We start from the raw sequence: 26415 nt of genomic DNA on the forward strand, positions 1-26415 counted from the left end.
TTGCTCCCTCGTTGGGGCTTTAAGCTTTAAAAACAACTCTGCGGACGGGCACACCAGCTAACTTGGACTGCCCTTCCCAGTTTGCAGACCCAAAGAAAGCTTTGACTCCTTTTCACTCGTTTATAGGCTCGCTCCTGAGGTTTTTGCTTAACAGTTTGGAGCCGAGTTTGGGATATGAAGCGACCTAGACACCTCCTGCGGATCTCTGGACCTGCAGAAGCGAGCACCGCAGCCCAGGGTTGCTTCTCTTCCGGCGGCCCCTATAATCCCGGGCTGGGAGTGGGGGATGACAGGTATGGTCCTCTCACATCCCCGACCACCCACCTTGGTAGAATTCAGGAGGCTTTTCTGCTAGCAATTCAGGGAAGGACTCCTCCAATGCAGAATGGGTACCAATCTCTCAGAAAGAGCTCTCACTCACCAGCCATCTGGGGCCCAGGGAGCTGTAAGTTTCCTCAACCTGGGCTCAAATCACTAAAGATCATTTAAAACCTCCCTGGTCCCGTTGGGCGCACCTTTGGTATCCCTAAATTGGTGTATTTAAGAGCACAATTGGAAAGGTGAAACTATCCTACTTCCCCAAATCAGTGGAAACCTATTTCAGTTGGTACTTTTGGAAGTAGCCTCCAAAAGAACAGACTCAGCTCTGGCCTCCGCAAAAGGAAAAAAAAAAAACAACTCAATAACCAAAGAAAGATGAAAAGGATTAGAACAACTCAATACTGAATCAAAAATGACCCACTCCTCTTCCATCCAATTCCCTCCCCCCCACTGCACGCCTTCTATTTCCTCCAGTGTATGCAGGTCTTTCCAACCTTCTTATTCTTTGAAATTTCTCCCTCCCCAGCCTTGCCACCATCCACACTCCCAAAACTAACATCATAGCCCCTTTCAAAGTCAAAGGCACCAGCCCTAATCCCAGTAATCTAGTCCTCTGACCCTCCGGTCCTAAACAGAACTTCTAAATCTTGCAAGACTTTCCTAACCCTAAAGAAAATCCGGAAGAGTTTACCCGACAACTAATTTGCACTATCAGTGCCTATAATCCAGGCCCTTCGGACCTTTACCAACTAGTACGCGTGCTTGTTGGACCAATATAGGCCCAAGAATGGATAAATAAGGCTGGATGGGAAGACCCCCTACAGGATTTAAAATTTCCTCATAATGAGGTCCTAGAAAAAACTACTGATATAGTTGCAAATTTAGTCAAAATGATTCCCCATATGTGGGGACCTCAAAATAAATTAGAAGGCAGTACAAAATAAATAAATAAATCCTGAACCTTCCAAAAAGGAATACTTGAAATATAAACGATGGTTCCAAAAGAACAAAAATCTCAAAAACCATTCCTTTATCAGATTTGAGGACAAAAAGGGGATTTTTCCCTTTCTCTTAGCAAACACCTATAACATTTAGAATGAAGATGGTTTTATTCTTATAGACATTAGGGCACCTTATTCAGTCCTCAGCCGCAGTCTATTTTCCAGTCCCCTGCCTCAAGAATATGAAAGCATCTGACCATGATCAGGGTGCTTAATCAGCCACCAACTATCCCATTATCTCAACCCCTAGATTTATTCTTGGCACTTAACAAGGCAACCATTCCTTTTTATGGGTGCCCTCATCCCCAGCACTTTTTTTTTTTTTTTTAAGTTGGCTCCATGTCCAACTTGGGGCTTGAACTCCGGACCCTGAGATCAAGAGTCACATGCTCTACAGGCTGAACCAGCGAGGTGCACCACCCCCCTTTCCCAAACACTTTTCTTAGGAAGAAATTTTTTGCAGGCTCACTGGGCCCATACTTCCTTTGACCAAAAAAATGAAATGCTATTAGATCTGCCTTCTCAATCTTCAGAATTCCTAATTCTACTGATCTGTTCAGGACTGCCCCCCAGTCAGTCCACTGCCCCCCATTCCTAAATGCACTCCCTGATCAATTGTGGGCCACCTCTTCCACCGATATATGACACATAACCTTGGTTCCCCAATAACTATTCAAATTGATCATTAAAGGCCTCCCCCAGGGGCGCCTGGGTGGCTCAGTCGGTTAAGTGTCCGACTTCGGCTCAGGGCATGATCTCGCGGTCCGTGGGTTCGAGCCCCGCGTCGGGCTCTATGCTGACCGCTCAGAGCCTGGAGCCTGTTTCAGATTCTGTGTCTCCCTCTCTCTCTGACCCTCTCCCGTTCATGCTCTATCTCCCTCTGTCTCAAAACTAAATGTTAAAAAAAAATTTTTTTTTTAAATAAAGGCCTCACCCAATATTAAGCAGTACTTATGGCCATTATAAGAATAACTCCTGTTATCAACAAAGGATTGATCATCCCCATTACTAGTCCTTGTATTACCCCCATTTTTCCAGTTAAAGAGCTCCGTAATAGAGGAAGGTATCTTGTTCAAGACCTTAGGGCAATTACCAGTACGGTCATACCCTGTCACTCTGTTGCTCCTGACTCCCACACCCCCCCTTTCTAATATACCAGCTGCAACCACTGCTTTTTCTGTTGTTGCCTTATGCAGTGCCTTTTTCAGCATCCCTGTCGACCCCCAAAGTCAGTATCTTTCTACTTTTACGTGGAACAATCAACAACACATTTGGAGAATCCTACCCCAGGGATACACTGAAAGCCCTACCTGTTCTCTCAAACCTTCCATGCTGACCTACAAGATCTTGATTTCCCTGGGATATCTACACTTTGCAATATATAGATGATTTATGATTATGTATGTTCTCCTACCCTAAAGGCCTGTGGCACTGACACTAAATGCCTTCTGAAGCAATTAGCCAACAAAGGACACAAAGTATCTAAAGATAAATGACAATTCTGTTCTGCCTCAGTCAAATTCCTAGGCCACCTTTCTGCCAGATGGGCTAAAAATAGAACCAGACAGAATTACTACCTTCACCCAGGTCCCTCAACCCCAAGACTAAAAGACAATTACACGGTTTCCTGGGTCTTGCTAGATACCGTCGCCCTTGGATTCCCAAATATTTCCTCACAGCTCAACCCTCATACTAAGCCTTCCATACTACTACTACTCCAAACCTGATCCCATGGTCTTAAGAGGCTCCTTTGTTATTTTTTTTTAAGTTTATTTGTTTATTTAAATAATCTCTATACCCAACGTGGGGCTCAAACTCTACTTGAGATCAAGAATTGCATGCTCTTGGGGCACCTGGGTGGCTCAGGTCATGATCACACAGTCTGTGAGTTTAAGCCCTGCATCGGGCTCTGCTGACAGCTCCGAGCCTCGAGCCTGCTTTGGATTCTGTGTTTCCTCTCTCTCTGCCCCTCCCCTGCTCGTACTCTGTCTCTCTCTCGAAATAAATAAATATTAAAAAAAGAAAAAAGAAAAAAAAAAGAGTTGCATGCTCTTCCAATTGAGTCAGCGAGGTGCCTGCCTTTATATCTTTAAAAAACAGGGGTGCCTAGGTGGCTCAGTCGGTTAAGCGTCTGACTTTGGCTCAGGTCATGATCTCACTGTTCGTGGGTTCAAGTCCCACACTGGCTCTGCACTGTCAGTGCAGAGCCTGCTTGGGATTCTCTCTGCCTCTCCTCTCTCTGCCTCTCCCTCACTCACACTTTCTCTATCTCTCTCTCAAAAATAAATAAATAAATTTAAAACCAACCAAACAAAAAAAACCTCACCTCTTCTGCAGCTCCAGGGCACCCTAATTACCAACTGCCTTTCTTTGTTTTTGTCCATTTGAACATCCTTTCCCAAAGGCATGGAGGCCTACAATGCCCCCAAGGGTATGGCAGTCTTCAATTAGACCCTGTGGCCAAAGGTTCACCTCCCTGCCTCCGTGCCCTGACAACCCACCTGTATACTCATTATATGAGTATACTCTATACTCATTACTGCCACCAAAAAACGAACACTAGATTCTCCCCCATAGGTGTTAGGCCTACATACAGTTAGAACTCTCTTAGACTCCCACCACACACACCTGTCTGCCAGTTGACTTAGAAAATTGGAACTCTGGTTTCTTTGCTCTCCAAACGTTTTAGTCTCTCATTGTCCCCCTCTCAGTCCTTCTACCTTATGTCCCTTACCCCTCCAAAACTCAACTGAACACATCCTGTGACTGCATCCTTGTAACTGACTCATTACTTACCCCTTGATTAGACCTTCATGAAATTCCCAAATACAGATTTTGGGATTCTCTCTCTCCTTCTCTCTGCTCCTCCCTCATTTGCTTGTGTGCGCTCTCCTCTCTCTCTCAAATTAAATAAAGCTTCAAAATAAAATAAAATAAAAATGTTTTTAAAAAGTTACATATTAAAACAACTTGACACCATTCTCCTTCCCTCCAGCTTATCTATTAATAAAAGTTCAAGCCCGTTTCAAACAAGATACCCCTGAAGCCAAGGTCAATCATTATGCTGACCCGGCCCCCAAAGATGTGACACTTCAAACTTCTGATTCACAAATGTCTATCTGTATGACATATGGGGCACAAATAAAATGGTCCTATGGGCACAATACTGTTGGAAGCCATCTCCGACTATTGCCCAACAAATATTTCAAAATGTACAATTTAGCCCCTTGCACAATCCTGGGAAACCATATCACACTGCATTAGGTCAAGTTCCTCTTCCCAGTGGGCCTTTTGACATCTGGCAGATTGATTTCATCCAGCTTCCTCAATGGTAATGATCTGTGTGTTTCTCACCAGACCAAGGCATTTCCTTGCACTCAAGCAACAGCAAAAGCAGTGGCCAGAAACCTATTAGAAAAAAAATCATTCCCAATTGGGGTATTCCTTGACAGCTACACGGTGATTGAGGAACACATTTTTTTCTGGTCATACTGTCTGAGAGGTCTGCAAAATCTGGCCATCTCTCAGCATTTTCATTGCACCTCCCATCCTCGATATTCAGAGGATTAGTTGAACACTCTAATGGCATAATCAAAACTCAGTCGGCCAAACCAACCTCTGCCTTTGGTCTACCGCAGCCCAAAGCTTTGCCTCTTGTCCTTTTAAATCTAAGATCTACCCCTAATGGAAGGGCTCACTTGTCTCCATTCAAAATCATCACCGAGTGCCCTATGAACATAGTTGAGGATCCCTTGCCCTCTACTTTGTTATAAGGAGAAATTCTTCAGTACAGAATATATATGGAAGACCACATTTGTTCAAGATTCATTTTAAAGAGTGCTCCTGAGAGACAAAATACAACCTTAAGCCTGGAGATCTAATATATTATTGGAGGACACATCAACTTAGAGATTCTTTACGGCTGAAATGGAAAGGACTTTATCGGGTATTGTTAACCGCCTTGTGTGCAGCAAAGCTACAAGGGGCTGACTCATGTATAGATTCATGTTTCTCGTTTAAAAAGGGCTCCAGATTCTGAAAACAACTTTCAGAAACCCAGAACTGAAGGAGACAATGTCTGATCCCAAAAGCTGATACCCAAAATTTAGGACCAAGCCAGAACCCTCCTTTTACTTGAATTCTCATTTTTTTCCTTTTGTCTTGTTTCCACCACCCAAGATAGGCCTGAAGTCATTCATGACTTCTGCCTGCTCCGTTGGTTCGAGTTCTTAACTGAAGACTTCCTCATTAACTCTTAGGCTTTAATAAGACTTGACACTGGGGCACCTGGCTGGCTCAGTCGGTACAGTATGCGACTCTTGATCTTGGTTGGGGTTGTGAATTCAGACCTCACTTTGGGGATAGGGATTACTTAAAACAATAATTTTAAAAATAATAATAAGACTTGACACCCTATAGTCTCTACCCTTTGTTCTCAACTCCTATACAAATTCAAGATGAAAAACCAGTTAACAATATTGTTACTACTAAGTTCCATCAAACAGAGAACCGCCTCTGATTGGAATACTAACCCCATTATTAAGCTGTCCCAACCATAGCCCGGGGGATTCCCCCCCACCCCCGCTGAAGAATTGTTGCGTGTCATCATAACCCACTCAGCAGACATCCCAACCATATGCTAAATGCCCCCTTTTAACTCTTCTTCGTTCAGTAAAAATGCCCCATAGATTAGGATCACGTGCAGTGCCTCTAACCATCGCTCCTCCACCCCAGAGGCATCCTAACTCCATTGGCTTCAACCTCCTTTCCCTGTTTTGACATTATTCCTATCCCTAATTTCACTTCTTCTGTAAGATATGTCCACCTGGGACCTAGTGTGGTCTCTACAGACGTAAATCTCATCTTTGGATTAGCTGGTTGCTATAATCTTATCAAACCACAACTGTTTTTTAAAGATAAAAAGGCAGGTGCCTGGCTGACCCAGTCAGAAGAGCATGCAACTCTTTTTTTTTTTTTTTTTTTTTTTTAAATATTTATTTATATTATTTGGAGCACCTGGGTGGCGTTCCACTTCGGCACAGGTCATGATCTCATGGGTTCATGAGTTCAAGCCCCGTGTCGGGCTCTATGCTGACAGCCCGGAGCCTGGAACCTGCTTTTAATTCTGCGTCTTCCTCTCTTTGTCCCTCCCCTGCTTGCATGCTCGCTCTCTCTCTCTTAAAAATATTTTTAAAAAATTTTTAATAAATATTTATTTTGAGAGAGAGACAAGAGTATGAGCAGAGGAAGGAAGGACTTGGGCAAGGAAGGACTCCACTGTAATGAATTTCCCCCACCATAACTGATCAATGGGAAATGAAGAAGAGAAGGGGCCAGGAAAGGGTTGGCAACCCTGACTCCATCTTGCGACAGCCACCATTTTATGGAGTTTTCCAGAGAGCAGCCACTTCCTGGAATCATGATAAACGTCTTGGTGTTTAGACACCTGGAAAGTTCCACCTGTCTCACAATACTGAGCAAAAGCAGTCAGCCAGTCGCTGAGTGCCCCATACCAGCTGAAATTTCTCCCTCGCTGTAGTTTTAAGCCTTAAAAATAAAATAAGCCTTAAAAATACCACCTCTCCTTGTCCTCTTTGGACAGGCACACCAACTGATTTGGATTGTCCTTCTGGGTTTGCAAACCTAAATAAAGATTTGTCCTTGCTCATAGGCTCACTCCTGAAATTTTTCTTTAACAACATGAAATTTTGTACATTTTCCCAACCCCTAAATTTAATAAATTCACTTTCGACACAAGCAAAATAGCTTTTTAAATTGAGCTTGGGGCCTTTGACTTTAGATTCATGTGGGAACTTGTTAAAATGCCATTTTCTGGGCCCCGCTGGGATCTGAGAGCTCAGAATCTCTGGAAATTTGCATCTTTAGCAAGTCCCCAAATGATTCTTGAAGCATACTAAAAGACTCCTGCCCGTTAGAGTCATGGTTAAGAAGCCCAGATTTAAAACTTGGGTGTAGGAGGGAAGAGAGAACCAGGTGGTCAATAAATATTTGTAGAACAGATGTATGCATTCTGATTATGGTATGTTTCTTTTTTCATAGGTGCTTATATTCCAGTAGATTACAACTTGATTGTGTTACACCTTGAAATTCTTCGATACAGTTGTGCTTAAATTTGATGGTGGGTGTCTGGTGGTTTTCTTAAGCCACTCATTTTCTGATGAATCCTTACAAGTGGATGATTTCTGCAACTGGTATCTTCAATGTAATCTTATCCTTAGAAGGTAAGTTTATCTCTAATTACTAAGAACGGTATTACTGTTATCTAGTCTTCATTAAATTTAAGTTTTTATGTATTTATTTTGAGAAGCAGAGAGTGTGTGAGCTGGGATGGGGCAAAGAGAGAGGGAGAGAGAGAATCCCAAGCAGTGAGAGAGGAACCCGACCTGGGGCTCGATCCCGTGAACCATGAGATCATGACCTGAGCTGAAATCAAGAGTTGGATGCTTAACTGACCGAGCCATCTGGCGTGCCCCTTTATTGAATCTTTATTTGGTAGGTGAACATAGTTTCTAAATATCTACAGCTTTCTTCGTAGTATGTTTTCTAAAAATATATTATTAATAAAAATGTATGGAGCACCTGGGTGACTCAGTCAGCTGAGCAACCAACTCTTGATTTCGGCTCAGGTCATGATCCCAAAGTTGTGGGACTGAGCCCCATATCGGGCTCTGCTCTGACAGGGTGGAGCCTGCTTGAGATGCTCTCCCTCTCTCTGTGCCTCCCCAACTTGTGTGTGCTCTCTCTTTCTCTCTTAAAAAAGTATTAACGGGGCACCTGCGTTGCTCAGTCGGTTAAGTGTCTGACTCTGGATTTCAGCTCATGTCTTGATCTCAGGATTGCGAGTTCAAGCCCCACATTGGGTTCCGTGCCGGGCATGAAGCCTACTTAAAATTAAAAAAATAAAAATTAAAAAAAAGGAAGGAAATCCTGATCATTGCAATAACGCGGATTAACCTAGGAGACATTGTGCTAAGTGAAGTAAGCTGGCCCAAAAGAACAAATATTGTATGATTCCATTTATTTACACGAGGGACCTAGAATAGTCAAGTTCACAGAGACAGAAAGTAGAATGTTGGGGGTGTAATGTTAGTGTTTCATGGATGCAGAGGGCTCAGTTCAGGAGGATGAACAAGTTCTGGAGAAGGAGGGTGACGGTTCCACAACATTGTGAATGCACCTGATGCCACTGCACTGCACACCTAAGAAGAGTTGAAATCGTAAATATGCACATGTGTTTACCACGTTAAGAAAAGTTTTGTTAAATATTCATGTGCACCTCGGTAGCAACCCGCACAACCTAGCACCCAGATCTGGCTTTCTGGTATCATCCTCTAGTAAAAGTAACCAGTGCCAGGGCGCCCGGGTGGCTCAGTCAGTTAAGCGTCCGGTTTCGGCACAGGTCATGATCTCGTGGTTCGTGAGTTTGAGTCCGCGTGAGGCTCTCTGCTGTCAGCGCAGAGCTGGCCTCGGATCCTCTGTCCCCCTCTCTCTGTGCCCCTCCCCCGTTCGTACTCTCTCAAAAATAAACATTAAAAAAATAACCAGTGCTCCTGGGAGAAATGGGGCAAGAAATACACAAGGTGAGCTTGGAGCGACTTGTAGTGCCAGAAGGTAAGGAAGGGCTAAAAACAGAGCAAAACAAAAAACGATGATGATGATGTCACGGGGACACTGGAGCCACCTAAAGGCTCCCCAGCGGCCAAAGCAGATAAAGTAGTGTTCTCCCGGGTGCCCCAGATCTGAAGTTGTTCTTAAATTAAAAGTTTACACAATGCATCTGTGTGGAGGGGCGCCTGGGTGGCTCAGTCGGTTAAGCGTCCGACTTCGGCCCAGGTCATGATCTCACGGTTCATGAGTTCGAGCCCCACATCGGGCTCCATGCTGACGGCTCGGAGCCTGGAGCCTGCTTCGGATTCTGTGTCTCCCTCTCACTCTGCCCCACCCCCGCTTGCACTCTGTCTCTCTCTCTCAAAAATAATAAACATTAAAAAAATTAAAATACATATGCGTGTGTTTAGAAAGAAAAAAGAAGAAACCTACTACCATATTTAACAATGTGGTTGAATCTCTCAGATATGATGATGAGCAAAGAAACCGGACTCAAAGAGTACAGTCTACACATTTTAATTTATGGGAAATTCTAGGACAAGCAGCATTGACCTGTGACAATGATAAGGGTCAAAATAGAGCTTTCTTACGGGGGAAGTTATTACCGATTGGGATAGGGCATGAGGGAGTCTCCTGGAGTGCTGGGAATGTCTTATATCTTTATCTTGATGGTGGTTATAGAGTTACACGTTTATGAAAATCCATCAAGGTGTACAACAGAGATCTGTGCACCTTAACATAGAAGGTATAACGTGTTTATACCTCGATCAAATGTACATATGTGCGTGGAAGTGTGTACATACGTGAACATCCAGGAGGCACCGTGGCTGCCAGCATGCTGGCCTCTGGCCCTTTGCGGCTGGCTGTATAAAGGTCAACTTAATTCATTCCAATTTTTAAAATTTAAAAACTCGGTTTCCCCGTCGGATCAGCCGCATTTCAAGTGCTCCATAGATGTGGCAGCTAGTGGCTCGCGTATCCGACAGTGTGGATACAGAACATTTCCATCACTGTAGAAAGTTCTGTCAGACCACACTGATCTAGAGCAGTGATGTTCCATAAAAAGAGGATGTCAGCCACATGTGTCATCTTAAGGTTTATAGTGACCACATTAAAAAAGTAAAAAGAAACCAGTGAAGCTAATTTTAATCATTTATTCTAAATAGAATAAACCCAGCACATTCTAAACATCATTTTCACAGGTAATCAGTAGAAGTATCATTAGAGAGACGGCTTATGTTCTCTTTTTTGAATTCCAGTGTGCACTTATAACTTGGTTAGGACTAGCCACATTTCAAGAGCTCGCGTGCTGGTGGCTACTAGATGAGTGCGGGTGTAGGTAGGTTACATCAAGCTGCCAGCATTAGCTGTTTCTGGGGTAATGGCGGGACTGCAGGGGGAGGATCTCTCACCTCCTCTATCTACTCAAGGAACATTTACAGTTTTTCACAGTGAGCATATATTTACACGTGTCTTGTGTTAGTTAGGTCCTCTGGTGAGCAAAGGGTCAGACCAACTTAGGAGCGCAAAGGGGGTTAGTGGAGATACACCTGTGAGTCACAGAGAAGGAGGAAGCAACGCTGGGCAGAGAAACTCACCTTCAGACCAGGATGCAGATTTGACATGTTAGAAAGGAAAGGAAAGAAACAGGAAGTGAGAGCCTCAGCCTACAGCATGCACTTGACCACGGAGCGGGGAAGGACCCAGAGCAGGTTGCCCCTTAGAGCTGTCCCGTGGGGGACACAAATGGCGTGGTCCTCGTCTCCCTGCTGTGCTCAGTCATCAGCTGAGAGCCCCTGGGAAGTGTGCCCTGGCAAGAATGCTGTGCGGAATCCAAAGGTGCTGAAGCTAGAGGCAGTCAGCGAACCACAACCCTCGCACTGACCGGCCAGTGCTTTCCTTTTTTTTTAAATTGTTAATTGTGGTCAGAGGAAACATAAAATTTACCATTTAAATTCTGATTGCCATTTAATTTCTAAGCATACAGCTCCATAGTGTTAAGTGTATTTACATTGTTGTGCAACCAACCACCAGAACTTTTTTTTTTTTTATCTTGCAAAACTAAAACTCTGTCTCCATTAAATAAAAACTCCCCCAGCCCAGCCCCCTGCTCCTGGTAACCACTGTTCTGCTTTCTGTCTCTATGGATTTCACTATTCCAGGCACCTCGTGTAAGCGGAACCGTAGAACGCTTGCCTTGTTTTTTTTAATGTTTTAGAGACAGAGCATGAGTGGGGATGAGGCAGAGAGAGAGGGAGACACAGAATCTGAAGCAGGCTCCAGGCTCTGAGCCGTCAGAACAGAACCCGAGGCGGGGCTCGAACTCACGAACTGTGAGATCATGACCTGGGCCAAAGTCGGACGCTCAACCGACTGAGCCACCCAGGCGCCCTGAGCACTTGCCTTTTTATGATTGGCTTCTTTCACTTAGCATCACGTTCTCAGATTCATGCATGTTGTAGCAACTGTCAGAAATTCATTCCGCCGTAGGGCTAGGCTACATTCTGCTTATCCATTCATCTGTGGATGAACATTTGGGTTGCTTCCACCTTTTGGCTAGAGTAAATAATGCTGCTATGAACATGGGTATACAAAGATCTCTTCCAGATCCTGCTTTCTTTTGGCTATATGCCCGAAAGTGGAATTGTGGGATCATGTGGCTATTGTATTTTTTTTTTTAATGCTTTATTTATTTTTGAGACAGAGAGAAACAGAGTATGAGCAGGGGAGGGCAGAGAGAGAGGGAGACACAGAATACGAAGCAGGCTCCAGGCCCCGAGCTGTCAGCACAGAGCTCCACACGGGGCTTGAACCCACAAACCGCGAGATCATGACCTGAGCCAAAGTCGAACGCTTAACCGACTAAGCCACCCAGGCGCCCCAGTATTTTTAATTTTTTGAGCAACACCATACTGTTTTTCACATGAGCTGCACCGTTTTACATTCCTACCAGCAAAGCACGAGGGTTCCGATTGTCCGCATCCTCTGCAAGGCTTCTTAGTTTCTGGGTTTTGTTTTTGTTTGAAGAATAGCCATCCTAATGGCTGGGCAAGGTATTCTCCCCTTGTGGCTTGACTGGCATTTCTCCAATTAGCGACGTTGGCTATCTTTTCACGTGCTTCTTGGCCTCTTGAAGGGTCATCTGAAAGGCATCTCTGTGACTGCCATGTCTAGCGACAGCCGACTCTTGAATAACATAGTTTTAAACTTGGCTGGTTCAGTCAGTGGAGCGGTGGAGCGTGTGACTCTTGGTCTCGGGGTTGTGAGTTCGAGCCCCACATTGTGTGTAGAGATTACTTAAAAAGAAAATCTTAAAAAAAAAAACTATGTGGGTCCATGTGGGTTGTTCTGATAAGTACAACCCTATGAATATATTTTCCTTATGTTCTTCAATAACCTTTATTTTCTCTAGCTTACTTTATTGTGAGAATACAGTATATGATACGCATAACATACAAAATATGTGTTGATTGACTACATTATTGGCAAGGCTTCCAGCCAACAATAGGCTATTAGTAGTTAAGTTTGGGGAGAATCAAAAGTCATACGTGGATTTCTGACTGCGCGTGGGGTCGGAGCCCCTACCCCTCATGTTGTTCAAGGGTCAACAGGTTCAAGGGTGATTAGAAATTAATAACACAATATTCTACAAAGGCAGCAGAAGACCTGGAGGGCAGCGTGGACTACCCTAGTTGACATGTGTGCACACGGATAGCATCTTACGCAGATCTGCCAGCACTGGGCCGGGACCATTCATTTCTCTCAACGACTATTTGAGGAACAGCTTTTTACATTCCAGGGTGGATCAAGAGCTGGGCTGGAGAGTGGGGAGGAGAATTTGATTCCCTTCTGCCAAAATTTCCTTTAATGCTTCCCCACCCACTCGGCACCCTAAATAAATATTTCACCCAAGTTAAAAAAAAAAAAAAAGTATGCTCTTGTGCAAACAGATTAAAAACTAGTGCCCTGGGCACTGCCCTTCCTGCAACCAGATTCTTTTCTAAAGCCCTTCAACTCCTAGAGATGAAGTCACTGACCCGGGATTGCAGGCATTTAAGCCAAACTGGGAAGTCTCCAAAATCTTGGCTGTTTCCATGCATGATTTATGGGTAAGAAGACCTGGAAATAATTTAAAGAACGTGAAGAAAGCCATACTGATGTACCACCCAGGAAATAAATGGTGCCATAAGTATTCACAGGAGCGTAAGACTTAAGTCTACTTGACGTACCAAGATAGGACCACCAGATGTTTGCTAATGGAACTTAACTGCTGGTGGGCATTAGCCTGCAAACATTTATAGTTTCTTTAAGTGTGACCCACCCACAACTTTTGTTTTCCATGTCAGTTTTTCCTTTGTTTAACCATAAGGCATGACTTTACTCTAGGATCCCTTTTGCACTTTGATTTCTACTCAAACACAGAGGGTGGAGTGGGGGTAGTGGGGGGCTAGTGCAGCTGTATACACTTTTTTTTTATGTTTATTTATTTTTAAGGAGAGGGAGAGACAGAGAGAGAGGGAGACACAGAATCCAAAGCGGGCTCCAAACTCTGAGCTGTCAGGGCTCCAAGCTTTGAGCTGTCAGCACAGAGCCCTATATGGGGCTTGAACTCATGAACTATGAGATCATGACCTAAGCTGAAGTCGAACGCTTAACCAACTGAGCCACCCAGGCACCCCTATATACACTGTCTTAAATCTCAGGGGAAGAGTGTGTCTTCAAGTCTTTTTATTTTTTTATTTTTTATTTTTTTTAACGTTTATTTATTTTTGGGACAGAGAGAGACAGAGCATGAATGGGGGAGGGTCAGAGAGAGAGGGAGACACAGAATCGGAAGCAGTCTCCAGGCTCCGAGCCATCAGCCCAGAGCCTGACACGGGGCTCGAACTCACGGACCATGAGATCGTGACCTGAGCTGAAGTCGGATGCTTAACCGACTGAGCCACCCAGGTGCCCCTTCAAGTCTTTTTAAAACTTTGTACGGGGCACCTGGGTGGCTCAGTCGGTTGAGCGGCCAACTTCAGCTCAGGTCATGATCTTGAGGTCCATGAGTTTGAGCCCCGCATCCGGCTCTGTGCTGACAGCTCAGAGCCTGGAGCCTGTTTCAGATTCTGTGTCTCCCTCTCTCTCTGACCCTCCCCCGTTCATGCTCTGTCTCTCTCTGTCTCAAAAATAAATAAATGTTTAAAAAAAATTTTTTAACTTGTATAATGATATATCCTTGTGACTTTTATTTTTTTTTTATTTTTTTTTTCCAACGTTTTTTATTTATTTTTGGGACAGAGAGAGACAGAGCATGAACGGGGGAGGGTCAGAGAGAGAGGGAGACACAGAATCGGAAACAGGCTCCAGGCTCCGAGCCATCAGCCCAGAGCCCGACGCGGGGCTCGAACTCACGGACCGCGAGATCGTGACCTGGCTGAAGTCGGACGCTTAACCGACTGCGCCACCCAGGCGCCCCTCCTTGTGACTTTTTTTAAGTTTATTTATTTATTTTGAGAGACAGAAAGAGAACAGGGGAGAGGCAGAGAGAGAGAGAGAGAAAGAGAGAGAGAGAATCCTAAGCAGGCTCCATGCTGTCAGCACAGAGCCTGACGTGGGGCTCCAACTCACAAACTGTGAGCTCATGACCTGAGCCCAAGTTGAGTCAGAGGATTAACCGACTGAGCCACCCAGGCACCCCTATCCTTGTGACTTTAAAAAACTTTGTTGTAAACATGTTCTACATGTGTTACTAATCCAACTTTCCATATCTCGTTCCCCAATAATTATATGAACTTGAGAAATTTCTTATGTTTCATATTTGAGTGGTAAGTAGCTTAAGATAATAGCTGACATCTACTGAGCACTTACTATGTGCCAGTCACTGTTCTAAAGCACTTCACAACAATCTTATGAACTAGATTTTTTTAATGTTTGTTATTTATTTATTTATGAAAGAGAGAGAGAGAGAGCACGCACGAGCATGGGAGGGACAGAGAGAGAGAGAGGGAGACACAGAATCCAAAGTAGTCTCCAGGCTGCCACCCAGACAGAACCACCCAGGAGCCCCACAAACTAGATTTTATCCTTATCCCCATATTACAGATGGGAAAACTAAGCCCCAGAGTAGAGGCATGATTTACTTACCTAACATCACACAGCTTGCCAGTGGCAGATTCAAGTGTTCAATATCTGAACACTTGTGGTCTGGTCTAGAACCCACCCTTGTGAACACTGTGCTATCATTTATTGTTTTTCAAACTTGAGCATGCATTAGAATTATCTAGAGGGCTGTGGAAACACAGATTGCTAGGGCCCATTCCCCAAGTTTCTGATTCAGTGGGTCAAGAATTTGCATTGCTGAGAAGTTTCCATGCACCCCATTGCTGTTGGTCTGGGGAGAACACTTTAAGAACCGCTGTTGTAACTCATAACTGTTTTCATAATTTCCCAGTGGAGAGAGAAGGGTTGAGACTGTCAAATTCTATGAGGGATCTAAGAGTTAAGATCATTAACGCTTTATAATAATAGCCAATAATAGTCAACATCCATTGATGCTTATGATGTGCTAGACCCTGGACTAGGCACTTCTCATGCATTATGTCATCTAACCTTCATGCCAATCTTGGGGAATACTTTTATTTTTTCCAGTTTCCAGTGAAGAAATGTGGATTTGGAGAGATTGGGGAACTTGATCAAACTTATGTACCAGCAAGTAGCAATTGTGAGGTTCAAGTCATACCGCTCAACTCCAGATCCCAGTTCACCACGGCACTGTAGACTTCGCACATAGTAGGTGCTCTGTCTCTGTGGGTTTGCCTCTTCTGGACATTTCACACAAACGGAATCATACAATAGGAGGTCTTTTGTGACTGGCTTGACTTGGTGTAACTTCCCAGTAATGAGTTATGACAATGTGAAATGTTGTCTGTGAGAGAAGCTCATTAGAGACTGTGCCAGAAGTTCTTAAGGGGGCTCGTCATGCAGATACCTTCTGCCTAGCACATACCAAAATTCCAGACTCCCCGGAGGAAGCCAGTGAACTATGCTGTTTGCATGAACAACTAAGGAACACTGAGCTACTCTTTTCAGATGGGGCGGTGGGAACCCTCCCCAAACACAAGTTCCCAGATCCTAGCTAAGGCCAACCTTGAAAGCAGGATTTTCCAATGAGCATTCCCGGGCCTGCTATGTTAACTGTTTTCTGCGCAGATTTCGATAGGGATTATGCTGATTCTGGAGATCAGTTGGAAATGTAAGATGGAGAATATTGCCATCTTAAACATCTTGTTATAATTTATAACACATGATGTCTTTCCATTTATTTACATCTTAATTCCTCTCAATGAGATTTTGTAGTTTTCAGTGTGCAGGTCATCTTCTTCATTTGTTAAATTTATTTTTAAATATTTTATTCTTTTTGATGCCACTGTTAAGTGGAATTGTTTTCTAAATTTTATTTTCAGATTATTCCTTGCAAGTATATAGAAATTCAATTGGTTTTTGTATATGGATCTTGTATCTTGGAACCTTGAGCTTTCATTAGCTCTAATAGTTGTGTGTGTGTGTGTGTGTGTGTGTGTGTAATCTTTAGCCTGTTACTATGGTAGATGACATAGATTATCTTTTCTGAACCAGCCTTGCATCCCTGGAATAAACCCTGCTTAGTCATGGTGTATAATAATTTTTATGTAGTGCTGAATTCTGTTTGCTAATATCTTGCTAAATATTTTACATCTATTTTTACTTTACCCATGTTTTATCTAGATTTTTTTTGTTTTTTGTTTGTTTGTTTTTAAGTAAGCTCCAGGGGTGCCTGGGTGGCTCAGTCAGTTAAGTGTCCAACTCTTGGTTTCAACTCAGGTCATGATCTCACAGTTCGGTTTGTGAGATCCAGTCCCTCATTGGGCTCTACGCTGACAGCATGGAGCCTACCTGGGATTCTCTCTTTCCTTTCTCTCTGCCCTTCCCCCACTCACACTCACGTGCGCGCGCGCTCCCTCTCCCTCTCTCTCTCTCTCTCTCTCAAAATAAATAAATAAACTAAAAAAAAAGTAGGCTCCATGACCTGAGCCTAAATCAAGAGTGCGACATTTAACCGACTGAGCCACCCAAGTGCCCCTAGGTTTTTTTATTATTGCATAGTAGGAGTTCTTTGTATAATCTGGATAATAACCCCTAATAACCCTTATCGGATTTGACTTGCAGATATATTCACGCATTCTGTAGGCTGCTTTTACACTCTGTTAATTGTGGTCTTGGACACACAAGGTTTTTTTTCTTATTTTTATATATTTTTGGATGCACAAGGTGTTTTTTTAATGTTTTATTTATTTATTTGGTTTTTATTTTTGAGAGAGAGAGAGAGAGGAAGAGAGAGCGAGCAGGGGAGGGGGAAAGAGAGAGGGAGACACAGAATCTGAAGCAGCTACAGGCTCTGAACTATTAGCACAGAGCCTGTCGCGGGGCTCAAACTCATGGACCGTGAGATCGTGACCTGAGCCGAAGTCAGAAGCTTAACTGACTGAGCCACCCAGGTGCCCCTGTTTTTTTTTCTTTTAACTTTGAAGAAGTTAAACTTTGAAAGTTTAACTTTGAAAAAGTTAACTTTGAAAAACTTTTAACTTTGGTGGGAGCAGGGGAGGGGCAGAGAGAGAGGGGGAGACAGAGGATCAGAATTGGGCTCGAACCCACGAACCCTGAGATCGTGACCTGACCTGAAGTCAGATGTTCAACCTACTGAACCACCCAGGCACCCTGAATGCACAAGTTTTAAGTGTTGATGTAGTCCTGTTTATGTATTTATTCTTTCATTGCCTGTGCTTTTGAAGAAATCGTTGCTAAATCCAGTGACATAAAGCTTTTCCCCTATGTTTTCTTCTAAGAGGTTTATAGCTTTGTCTTTTGTATCTATTTTGAGTTAATTTTTATATATGGTGTAAGGCAAGGGTCCACCTTTATACTTTTGCATGTAGGTATCCAATTTTTCCAACAACATTTGTTGAAAAGACTGTCCTCCGCCCCCCACCCCACCCCCCGCGCAAGAATGGTCTTAGCACCCTTGTTGAAAATTATTGGACCATATATGCTAGGGTTTATTTCTGGGCACTCTGTTCTAATCCTTCATTCCTTTTTATGGTGGAGTAATATTCCATTGTTTGGATATACCATACTTTATTTATGGCAAGTCTAACGTTTTATCTCCTTATTTAATCACTGGGCGTTGTCACGTCTGTGATTTATGGATTACTGAGTCCTTGCCCGGGGGCCTGGCTCCAATCTTTAGAACACAGTACCCTGAAAATAGTGTCTTTTCTGTTTGCCTGCCTTGCTCTTTGCTTGCTTTATCCGTGGCCACTCACCGTTGTGATGGTAGAACCTCAGTGTGGAGAACATCAGGTACATCTACCCCCATACAAAGGCAGCAATATATTCCCGGGAAAGACCGGCACCATTGCAGAGTTTTCTGCCTATGACTATTACAAATTTCTAATCAAACCTAAAAGAACTCGTTTTGTAATCCACACTGCTAATATTCTTACTAATACCTTACCTGTAGAATGCTTTCTAATTTTCAAAGCAGTGATTTTTGTCTTGTTTAGTACTCCTAACACCCCAGCCCACGTGCCACGTGTCTCTCACACAAGCGGGGTTTGTTGGAGAACACTTTTTGCGTACTTCCGAAGTACTTTTGTCACATGCAGTATCTCATGACCTCACCTCGTATGTTCCCGCAGCAACCTCACCACGTAAGTGCTCTTACTCCCCGAGCAGGAAGCTGAGGGTTAAGTAATCTGCCAAGCCTGCAACGCTGCCTAAGGGGAGGAGCCCGGGAATCGGCCAAGTGCACAGCGCAGGGATTCTCCATTTTATTGAGAGTCAGATGCCACACACAGGTCCTGGTGACAACCGACCCGGGAGTTGTGCGCGACCCGGGCCTCCCGACTCCCGCGCGCAGCCACCAACAGCACTCCGAAAGTACCCCCACCCCCCACCCCCCACAGAGACCCGGATATTCCTCCACGTACAATGCAAATTCTATGGCTGGAAAGCGTGAGCACAGAAGAAAAAGTTGTGGGCTTTTCACCTCTCTTTTCCAGACTCGCTGTGGAAACTCCGCTGCGTCTCCATAGAAACCCGGCGGCGGTGGCGGCCGTCACCGGGGGCGGGGCTCAGGCGGAGGCCCCTCCCCCTCCCCGGTTTGCAACCCCTCCCAGCCAGGAGCAATCGCGGTCACCCTTACCCTCTGCGTTCCTCTTCTCGGCTGCCCTCCCTTTCTGTTGTCTTTTCGTGCCCCAAACCACATCCTGGAGGCCGCCCTCCTGCACGGTCCTCAGCGGGGCCGGTGCACCAGGCGTCCGGGCCCGGGAGCCGTGGCGCTCGGCCTTTCTGTCCCGGGCCCACCCCTCGGCCGCGCTGATTGGCCGCTCCTGGGCCACCCTCCGTCCCCGGGCAGGCAGGGTCTCAGCCTGCGGAAAGTTTTCTGCGCCGGGAGGAAGTTAGACTTTTGGAGATTGTGAGAAAGCAGCTCTCGTGGCTGCAGGGTTCTGGGCGGCCATGGAGGAGCCCCCTTTGCGAGAGGAGGAAGAGGAGGAGGGGGAAGAAGAGGGGGAAGAAGGAGACGAGGCTGGGCCCGAGGGGGCTTTGGGCAAGAGCCCCTTCCAGTTGACCGCCGAGGACGTGTATGATATCTCCTATGTGATGGGCCGCGAGCTGATGGCCCTGGGCAGCGACCCCCGGGTGACACAGCTGCAGTTCAAGATCGTCCGCGTCCTGGAGATGCTGGAGACGCTGGTGAATGAGGGCAACCTGACCGTGGAGGAGCTGAGAATGGAGAGGGACAGCCTCAAGAAGGAGGTGGAGGGGCTGCGGACAGAGGGCTCGGCGGCAGGCAGGGAGGTGAGTGCGGGCTGCAGGGCATGGGAGGAGAGTACCCAGGGGCCCGGAGCCCCTGAAAACAACCACGGCGCCTGTCCAATCCTCAGATTAGAAGCATTGTGATAGCTACATTTAGTGAGCACTTACTAGGTGCTGGGCCCTGTGCCGAGTTTGTTCTGCATCAGGGCCTCCCAGCATTTTTGACGTGACCTAGAGCGGTGGCTCTCCTGCTTTAGCGTGCCGCGGAATCGTCTGGGGTGTTCATTAAAACACACATCACTGGGCCCTAGCCCCAGAGTTTTAGATTCCAGAGGGGGCCTGGAAATCTGCATTTCTAACAGGTTCCATCACATTTTGAGAATCTCGACCTCTAGTAAGAAATAAATTCTAAGGGAGAGAAATCCGTGCCGAGGCCACCAAAAGACACCTACAAGAATGTTCAGAGCACTTTTCTTCAGAAGTGTGCCGAACTGGAGCAAACGCTACAGAAGAGTGGATTTTTAAATTGTGGTATAGTCGCTGTGGAATACTACACAGCAGGGGAAAAGAGCAGCTGTGGGCGTGACTCTCAGTGGTGTCACACAGGGAGACAGGAGACCGGCACAAAAGAGAATCTACTGTGGATTTACGTGAAACCGCAGCACAGGCAAAAGAACCTGTTTTTATAGAAGACAGATTGGTGGTAACCCCAGGGAGGGGAGAGCAGGAGGAAAGTTCATGGGGAGCTCATCTGGGTGTGGTCACATGGGTGTATACCTATGTTAATAATTCTCGAGCTAGGGGCACCTGGCTAGCTGTCAGAGGAGCCTGTGACTCTTGTTCTCAGAGGTCATGAGTTCAAGCCCCACTTGGGGGTAGAGATTACTTAAAATAAATAAGTAAGTTTTTTTAAAAAATCATCCAGCTATAAACTCAAGATTAGTGCATGTGTGTTATACCTCTATTTTACAGAATTACCTATTATATCACTATCCAATATTGATGAAACAGAAGTTTCAAGAAACAATTTACCCTAACTCACCCTTATTAAACATGATGCGCAATCACACTTGCCTGTTCTATTTTTATGAGTTTTTTTAACTAATTTTTTATTTAAAAATTTTTTTCTTTAATCCTTATTTATTTTTGAGAGAGAGAAAGACAGAGCAAGAGCGGGGAAGGGACAGAGAGAGAGGAAGACACAGAATCTGAAGCAGGCTCCAGGCTTTGAGCTGTCAGCACAGAGCCCAATCGGGCTCGAACTCACAAAGCGTGAGATCGTGACCTGAGCCAAAGTCAGACGCTCGACCGACTGAGCTACCCAGGTGCCCCAGAGTATTTTTTTTATTTTACAGTGAGAGAGAGCATGGGCAGGGGAGGGGACAGAGATAGAAAGAACCTTTCTTGTTTCTTAATGTTTATTTATTTTGAGGGAGATAGAGAGCGGGGGAGGGAGAGAGAGAGGGAGAGAGAGAATCGCAAATAGGCTCTGCACTGTCAGCACAGAGCCCGACACAGGGCTCAAACTCATGAACCACAAGATCATGACCTGAGCCGAAGTCAAGGGTAGGTTGGTCCCTTAACAGACTGAGCTACGCTGGTGCCCCATGAAAGAGAGAGAATCTTCAGCAGGCTCCATGCTCAGTATTGGAGCCTGATGAAGGGCTTGCTCCCATGACCCTGAGATTATGACCTGAGCCCAAATCAAGAGTTGGTCGCTCAACCAACTGAGCCACCCAGGTGCCCCTATTTTTATGAGTTTTAAAATTCTTGTTGCAATTGATTGAATTAACACCATGAATTACTAGTGGTCTCCAGCCACAATTGAAAAAAAACAAAACGGTTCTAAGTGGACATCTCACTTAATCCTCTATCAGCATATCCATTTTATAGAAATGGAGGCATAGAATAGTTAAGTGATTTGCCAGGTGACTTTCTTGGAGTAAGAGATGAAGGCAGGGTTTGAGCTCAGAGATGCTAGTCTCAACCTCTGCACACTAAATGCAGACATTTGACCTCATTTGCTGGAATGACATTTGATGAGCAACTTCATAGAGCTGGATCCTGGGGCTGCAGAGGTAAATTAGACAGGAGCCTTCCCTCCCAGAGCTCACATCGAGCGGGAGAGCTAAGACACCCACACCTCCCGAATCACAAACCAAGAAGTGTGCCGGGAAAGGACAACAGGAACAGGGCGCTGACATTCGCAGGGGGAAAAAAGAGTGAAAGTTTCCGGTCGCTTCTCTGGCAAACTTTTATTTCACCTACTCACGTGTCACAGTGACAACAGTGTTTGTGGATACATTTCTGCTTTAGTGTCCGTCATCTAAGGTGGCTGAGAATCATGAGTACCATTCGTAGCCTGGCTTTGAAGACTCGAGAGAAGTTAAATGTCTTGCTCAGGGTGGCTCAGCTCACATTCTGAGCTCGTTCCCGTCACCTCCGATTCCAGGAACAAGGATGTGGAGGGAGCCCCACACGGACCATGTACAGTGTGCTCTGCCCAGGGGCCGGGTGATTTTCTGTAGTGGGCACAGCGGACAAGCTTTATCAGGCAGCAGATGAGACGGCATGTTCCTCCCAAGCCTTAAACCCTAAGCCCAGAAGTGGGGAAAGGGGCAGAGAGAATGAATGTTTAGCGCCACTAGGCAGTTCATAAAAATACATCTTCTTCCCCTTTTTCTTTTAACTGTGGTAAAGTACACATAAAATTTACCATCGTAACCATTTCTAAGTGCACAGTGAAGTGGCGCTGAAGTATATCCACGCTGTTGTGTAACCATCACCACTGTCCTTGCAGAATTCTTTTCATCTCACAAAACAAACTCTGTCTCCGTTAAACACCAGCTCCTTCTTCCCCCCTCCCCGTGTCTGTTTTCTATCTCTGTGAATTTGCCTATTCTAGCTACTACATATAAGAAAATAATATGTGTTTCCTTTTGTCACTGGCTTATTTCACTGACCACAGTGTCTTCAAGGGTCATCCGTGGTATAGCAGGTGTCAGAATTCCCCACCTTTTAACAGCTGAATAATAGTCTGTTGTGTGGAGGTACCATATTTTGTTTGTCCGTGCATCTGTTGGTGGATGCCTGGTTTGCTTCGACTTTTTGGCTAGGGTGAATAATGCTGCTATGAACGTGGATGTATAAATATCTCTTCAAGCCCCTGCTTTCACTGCTTTCGGTATATAATTAGAAGTGGAATTGCTGGGGGGACCCGGCTCAGTCGGTTGAGCGTCCGACTTCGGCTCAGGTCATGATCTCACGGTTCATGAGTTTGAGCCCCGCGTCAGGCCCTGTGCAGACGGCTCAGAGCCTGGAGCCTGCTTCGGATTCTGCCTCCCTCTCTCTCTGCCCCTCCCCCGCTCCTGTGCTTGAGGTCTCTCTCTCTAGCTCTCTCCCTCTCTTGCTCCCTCTGTCTCTCAAAAGCAAATATATAAACATTAAAAAAAAAAAAGTATAGGGGTACCTGGGTGGCTCATTCTGTTGTGTCCGACTTCGGCTCAGGTCATGATCTCACGGTTTATGAGTTCGAGCCCCACGTTGGGTTCCGCGCTGACAGCTTGGAGCCTGGAGCCTGCTTCAGATTTCGTGCCTCCTTCTCTCTCTCTGCCTTCCCCCACTCACACTCTGTCTCTCTCTCTCTCTCTCTCTCAAAAATAAATAAACGTTAAAAAATTGTTTAAAAAGAAGTGTAACTGCTGGATCATGGGATAGTTCTGTTTTTAATTTTTTAAGGCTCTGCTATAGCATTTTACATTCCCAACAGCAGTACCCAAGAATTCCATCTCCTTTCAATACTTGTTCTTTTCTGTTTTGTCTGTTTACAATAGCCACCCTAATGGGTGCGAGGTAGTTTTTTCCTTTCCCTTTTAAAAGTTTAAGTTTAGGGCTGCCTGGGCGGCTCCGTCAGTTAAGCGTCCGGCTCTTGGTTTTGGCTCAGGTCATGATCTCACAGTTCAGGGGCTCAGACCCCGCTTCAGGCTACATGCTGTCATGTGCCGACAGCACGGAACCTGCTTAGAGTTCTCTCTCTCTCCCTCCCTCTCTGCCCCTCCCCTGTTCTCTCTCTCTTTCTCCAAATAAATAAATAAAATGGATGGAAGTTCAAAGTTCGAAAGGTAACAAAAGTGTTCGCCTTGAAAACTTTTCCTGCCCAATTCTCTCCACCCCCAGCCAACCACTTACCCTCCCTGGAAAAAATTAAAATGATCAGTTTCTTGTGTGTCCTTCCAGAGGTACTTTATGCAAACAAAAGCAGATATGAAAATATTTTTTTTCTTTTTTATACAGATGGTATTATAATATATACCCAGCTCTGCCTTTTGTGTTTTTTCACTTAACATAGCATGGAAGTTGAGTTAAATCGGGATGAAGAGCTTCTTCATCTTTTAATGGCTTTGAAAACTTCCATTGTACAATATCAGTTATTCAACCTGAGGGTTCTTAACTCGAAGTTCTTAGATGCCCAAGGGAATCGTGATTCTAATCCAAGAGGTCCATGCCCTGGCATGGGAAAAAATTATATTTTCATTTTCATCAACCTCCACCTGAAATGTGTCATTTTCTTCAGTTGCAAATATAGACGACAGACCACAGTAATAATAGCAGTACCTGTGGCAGTCTCCAGTGGAAACCGCAGATATTTTCAAGTCCTGTAACAATATAGTTCCCATCTTAAAGCTTTGTGTTTGTTCAGTATTTTACTAGGCCTGCCTCTAGATCACCTTATTTTTTTCTTAAGTTTATTTATTTTGAGAGAGATCTCAGGAGCAAGTGGGGGAGGGACAGAGAGAGAGGGACAGAATCCCAAGCATTCTCCACACTGTCTGTCACCACAGAGCCTGACATGGGGCTTGAACTCACGAACCATGAGATCATGACCTGAGCCAAAAATCAAGAGTCAATGCTTAACCGACTGAGTCACCCAGGTGCCTCTAGATCACCTTATTTGATAAAGAAGTAGATATAGGGGCGCCTGGGTGACTCAGTCGGTTGAGTGTCCAGCTCTTGATTTCAGCTCAGGGCATGATCCAGGGTTGTGGGATTGAGCCCCGCTTCAGGCTCTGTGCTGAGTGTGGAGCCCACTTAGGATTCTCTCTCTCTTCACTCTGCCCCTCTCCCTGGCTCACACTCTCTCTCTCAAAAAAAAAAAAAACAACAACAACAACAGAAGAAGAAGAAAATACACATCAAAGTATTTATATACACACACAAAACACATATACATATATGTATATATCCATATACAAAAGTAATATTTATATATATTATTTATTCACTCACAGTTTTTCTCAACTATTTGAGCAGACATTATGTTAGTTGCAGGATTAGTAGAAGATTAGGACCCTTTACCCTAAAATCTCACAAGACACACTATTGCATCGTGACAGTAAATGATTAAATTCAGGGGAAAAAGGTCATAGAATACTAAGATCTAATATACTATCCCTATTCAAAATTCATGATAATGCCCTTTACAGCATCTTCTTTCTGGTGCAGAATCTAGTCCAGGGTTACATAGTACCTTTAGTTGACACGCTTCTTTAATCTTGAAGAGTTCCTCAGCTTTTCCTTGTGTTTTACAACCTTGACATCTTTGAAGATTATATATCAGTTTGTTCGTAGAACGTCCTTCAATTTAGGTTTGTTTTGATGTGCCATCGTCATCGTTAGATTCAAGATACGGAGTTTAGCAGGAATACCACTGGAGAGATGCTGTGCCCTTCTCAGCGCGATGTATCAGGAGGCACCTGCTTCAGTTTGTGATTATTGGTGATGTTAACTTGCATCACTTGGTTAACGTGGTGTCCGCGAGATTTCTGCACTGTAAAGGTGCCTTTATTCCCTTTGTAATTCGTAAGTTGTTGTAGGACGATGCTTTGAAACTGTGCAAAATATTCTATTCCCCAACAGATTTTCACCCTAAAGTTTTAGATCCATTCCTTAGTCTTGCCTGAATCAATTATTACTAAGTTGGTTGCAAACGGATAATTTTTTTTTTAACTCTGTCATCTTCTGCACTTATTACTTGGCCTTCTGCTGTAAGATACAAATTCCCCTCCTTCTCTCCTGTACTCATCAGATCTCTCCAGAGACACGGGACCAATAGGAGAAATAGCTCTCAATATAAAGAGGATAGTTATTTGGGGAATTGGTTCATGCGGTTATGGAGGCTGAGAAATCTTACTTAAAATCTGCAAGTTGCAAGCTGGAGAACCAGTGAATCCTGTGAACTGGGGGTGGGGGGCTGATGGTGGAAATCCTGGTCTGGATCCCAAACCCCAAGAACCAGGAGTGTCAATGTCTGAGGACAAGAGAAGAAGGGATGTCCTGTATCAACTGAGGGAGCTCAAATTCACCCTCTTTCCCCCTTTCCTTCCATGTGGGCCCTCAGGCCCTCAGTGGATTGGATGATGCCCGCCCCGCCCCCCAGCTGCTTTAGTCAGCTCGTCAAACCAAATGCTAATATCTCCCAGAAACACCTTCACCGACACACCCAGAAATGTTTAACCAGCTTTCTGGGCATCCCTTAGCCCAGACAAGTAAAATTAGACACATAAAATTAGCCATCACATCCCCATTAATTAGTTAGTTGATTTAAATTTTAAATATGAACTCCTGA

At 44.7% G+C, this 26415-nt stretch overlaps 1 protein-coding gene across 1 annotated transcript in view; it reads left to right on the forward strand.

Annotated features, from left to right (window-relative positions):
- Positions 1–26415, forward strand: part of RILPL2 (Rab interacting lysosomal protein like 2) — a 36629-nt gene that overhangs the window by 643 nt on the left and 9571 nt on the right. The window contains exons 2-4 of the mRNA XM_019467654.2: positions 127–293; positions 7383–7564; positions 19034–19832. Of these exons, the coding sequence (XP_019323199.2) occupies positions 19491–19832 (342 nt within the window). The 5' untranslated portion in view covers positions 127–293; positions 7383–7564; positions 19034–19490. The remainder of the gene's footprint in view (positions 1–126; positions 294–7382; positions 7565–19033; positions 19833–26415) is intronic.

The sequence above is a fragment of the Panthera pardus genome, unplaced genomic scaffold (assembly GCF_024362965.1).
Source record: "Panthera pardus isolate Hobbes unplaced genomic scaffold, ASM2436296v1 HiC_scaffold_15, whole genome shotgun sequence".
Lineage (NCBI taxonomy): Eukaryota > Metazoa > Chordata > Mammalia > Carnivora > Felidae > Panthera > Panthera pardus.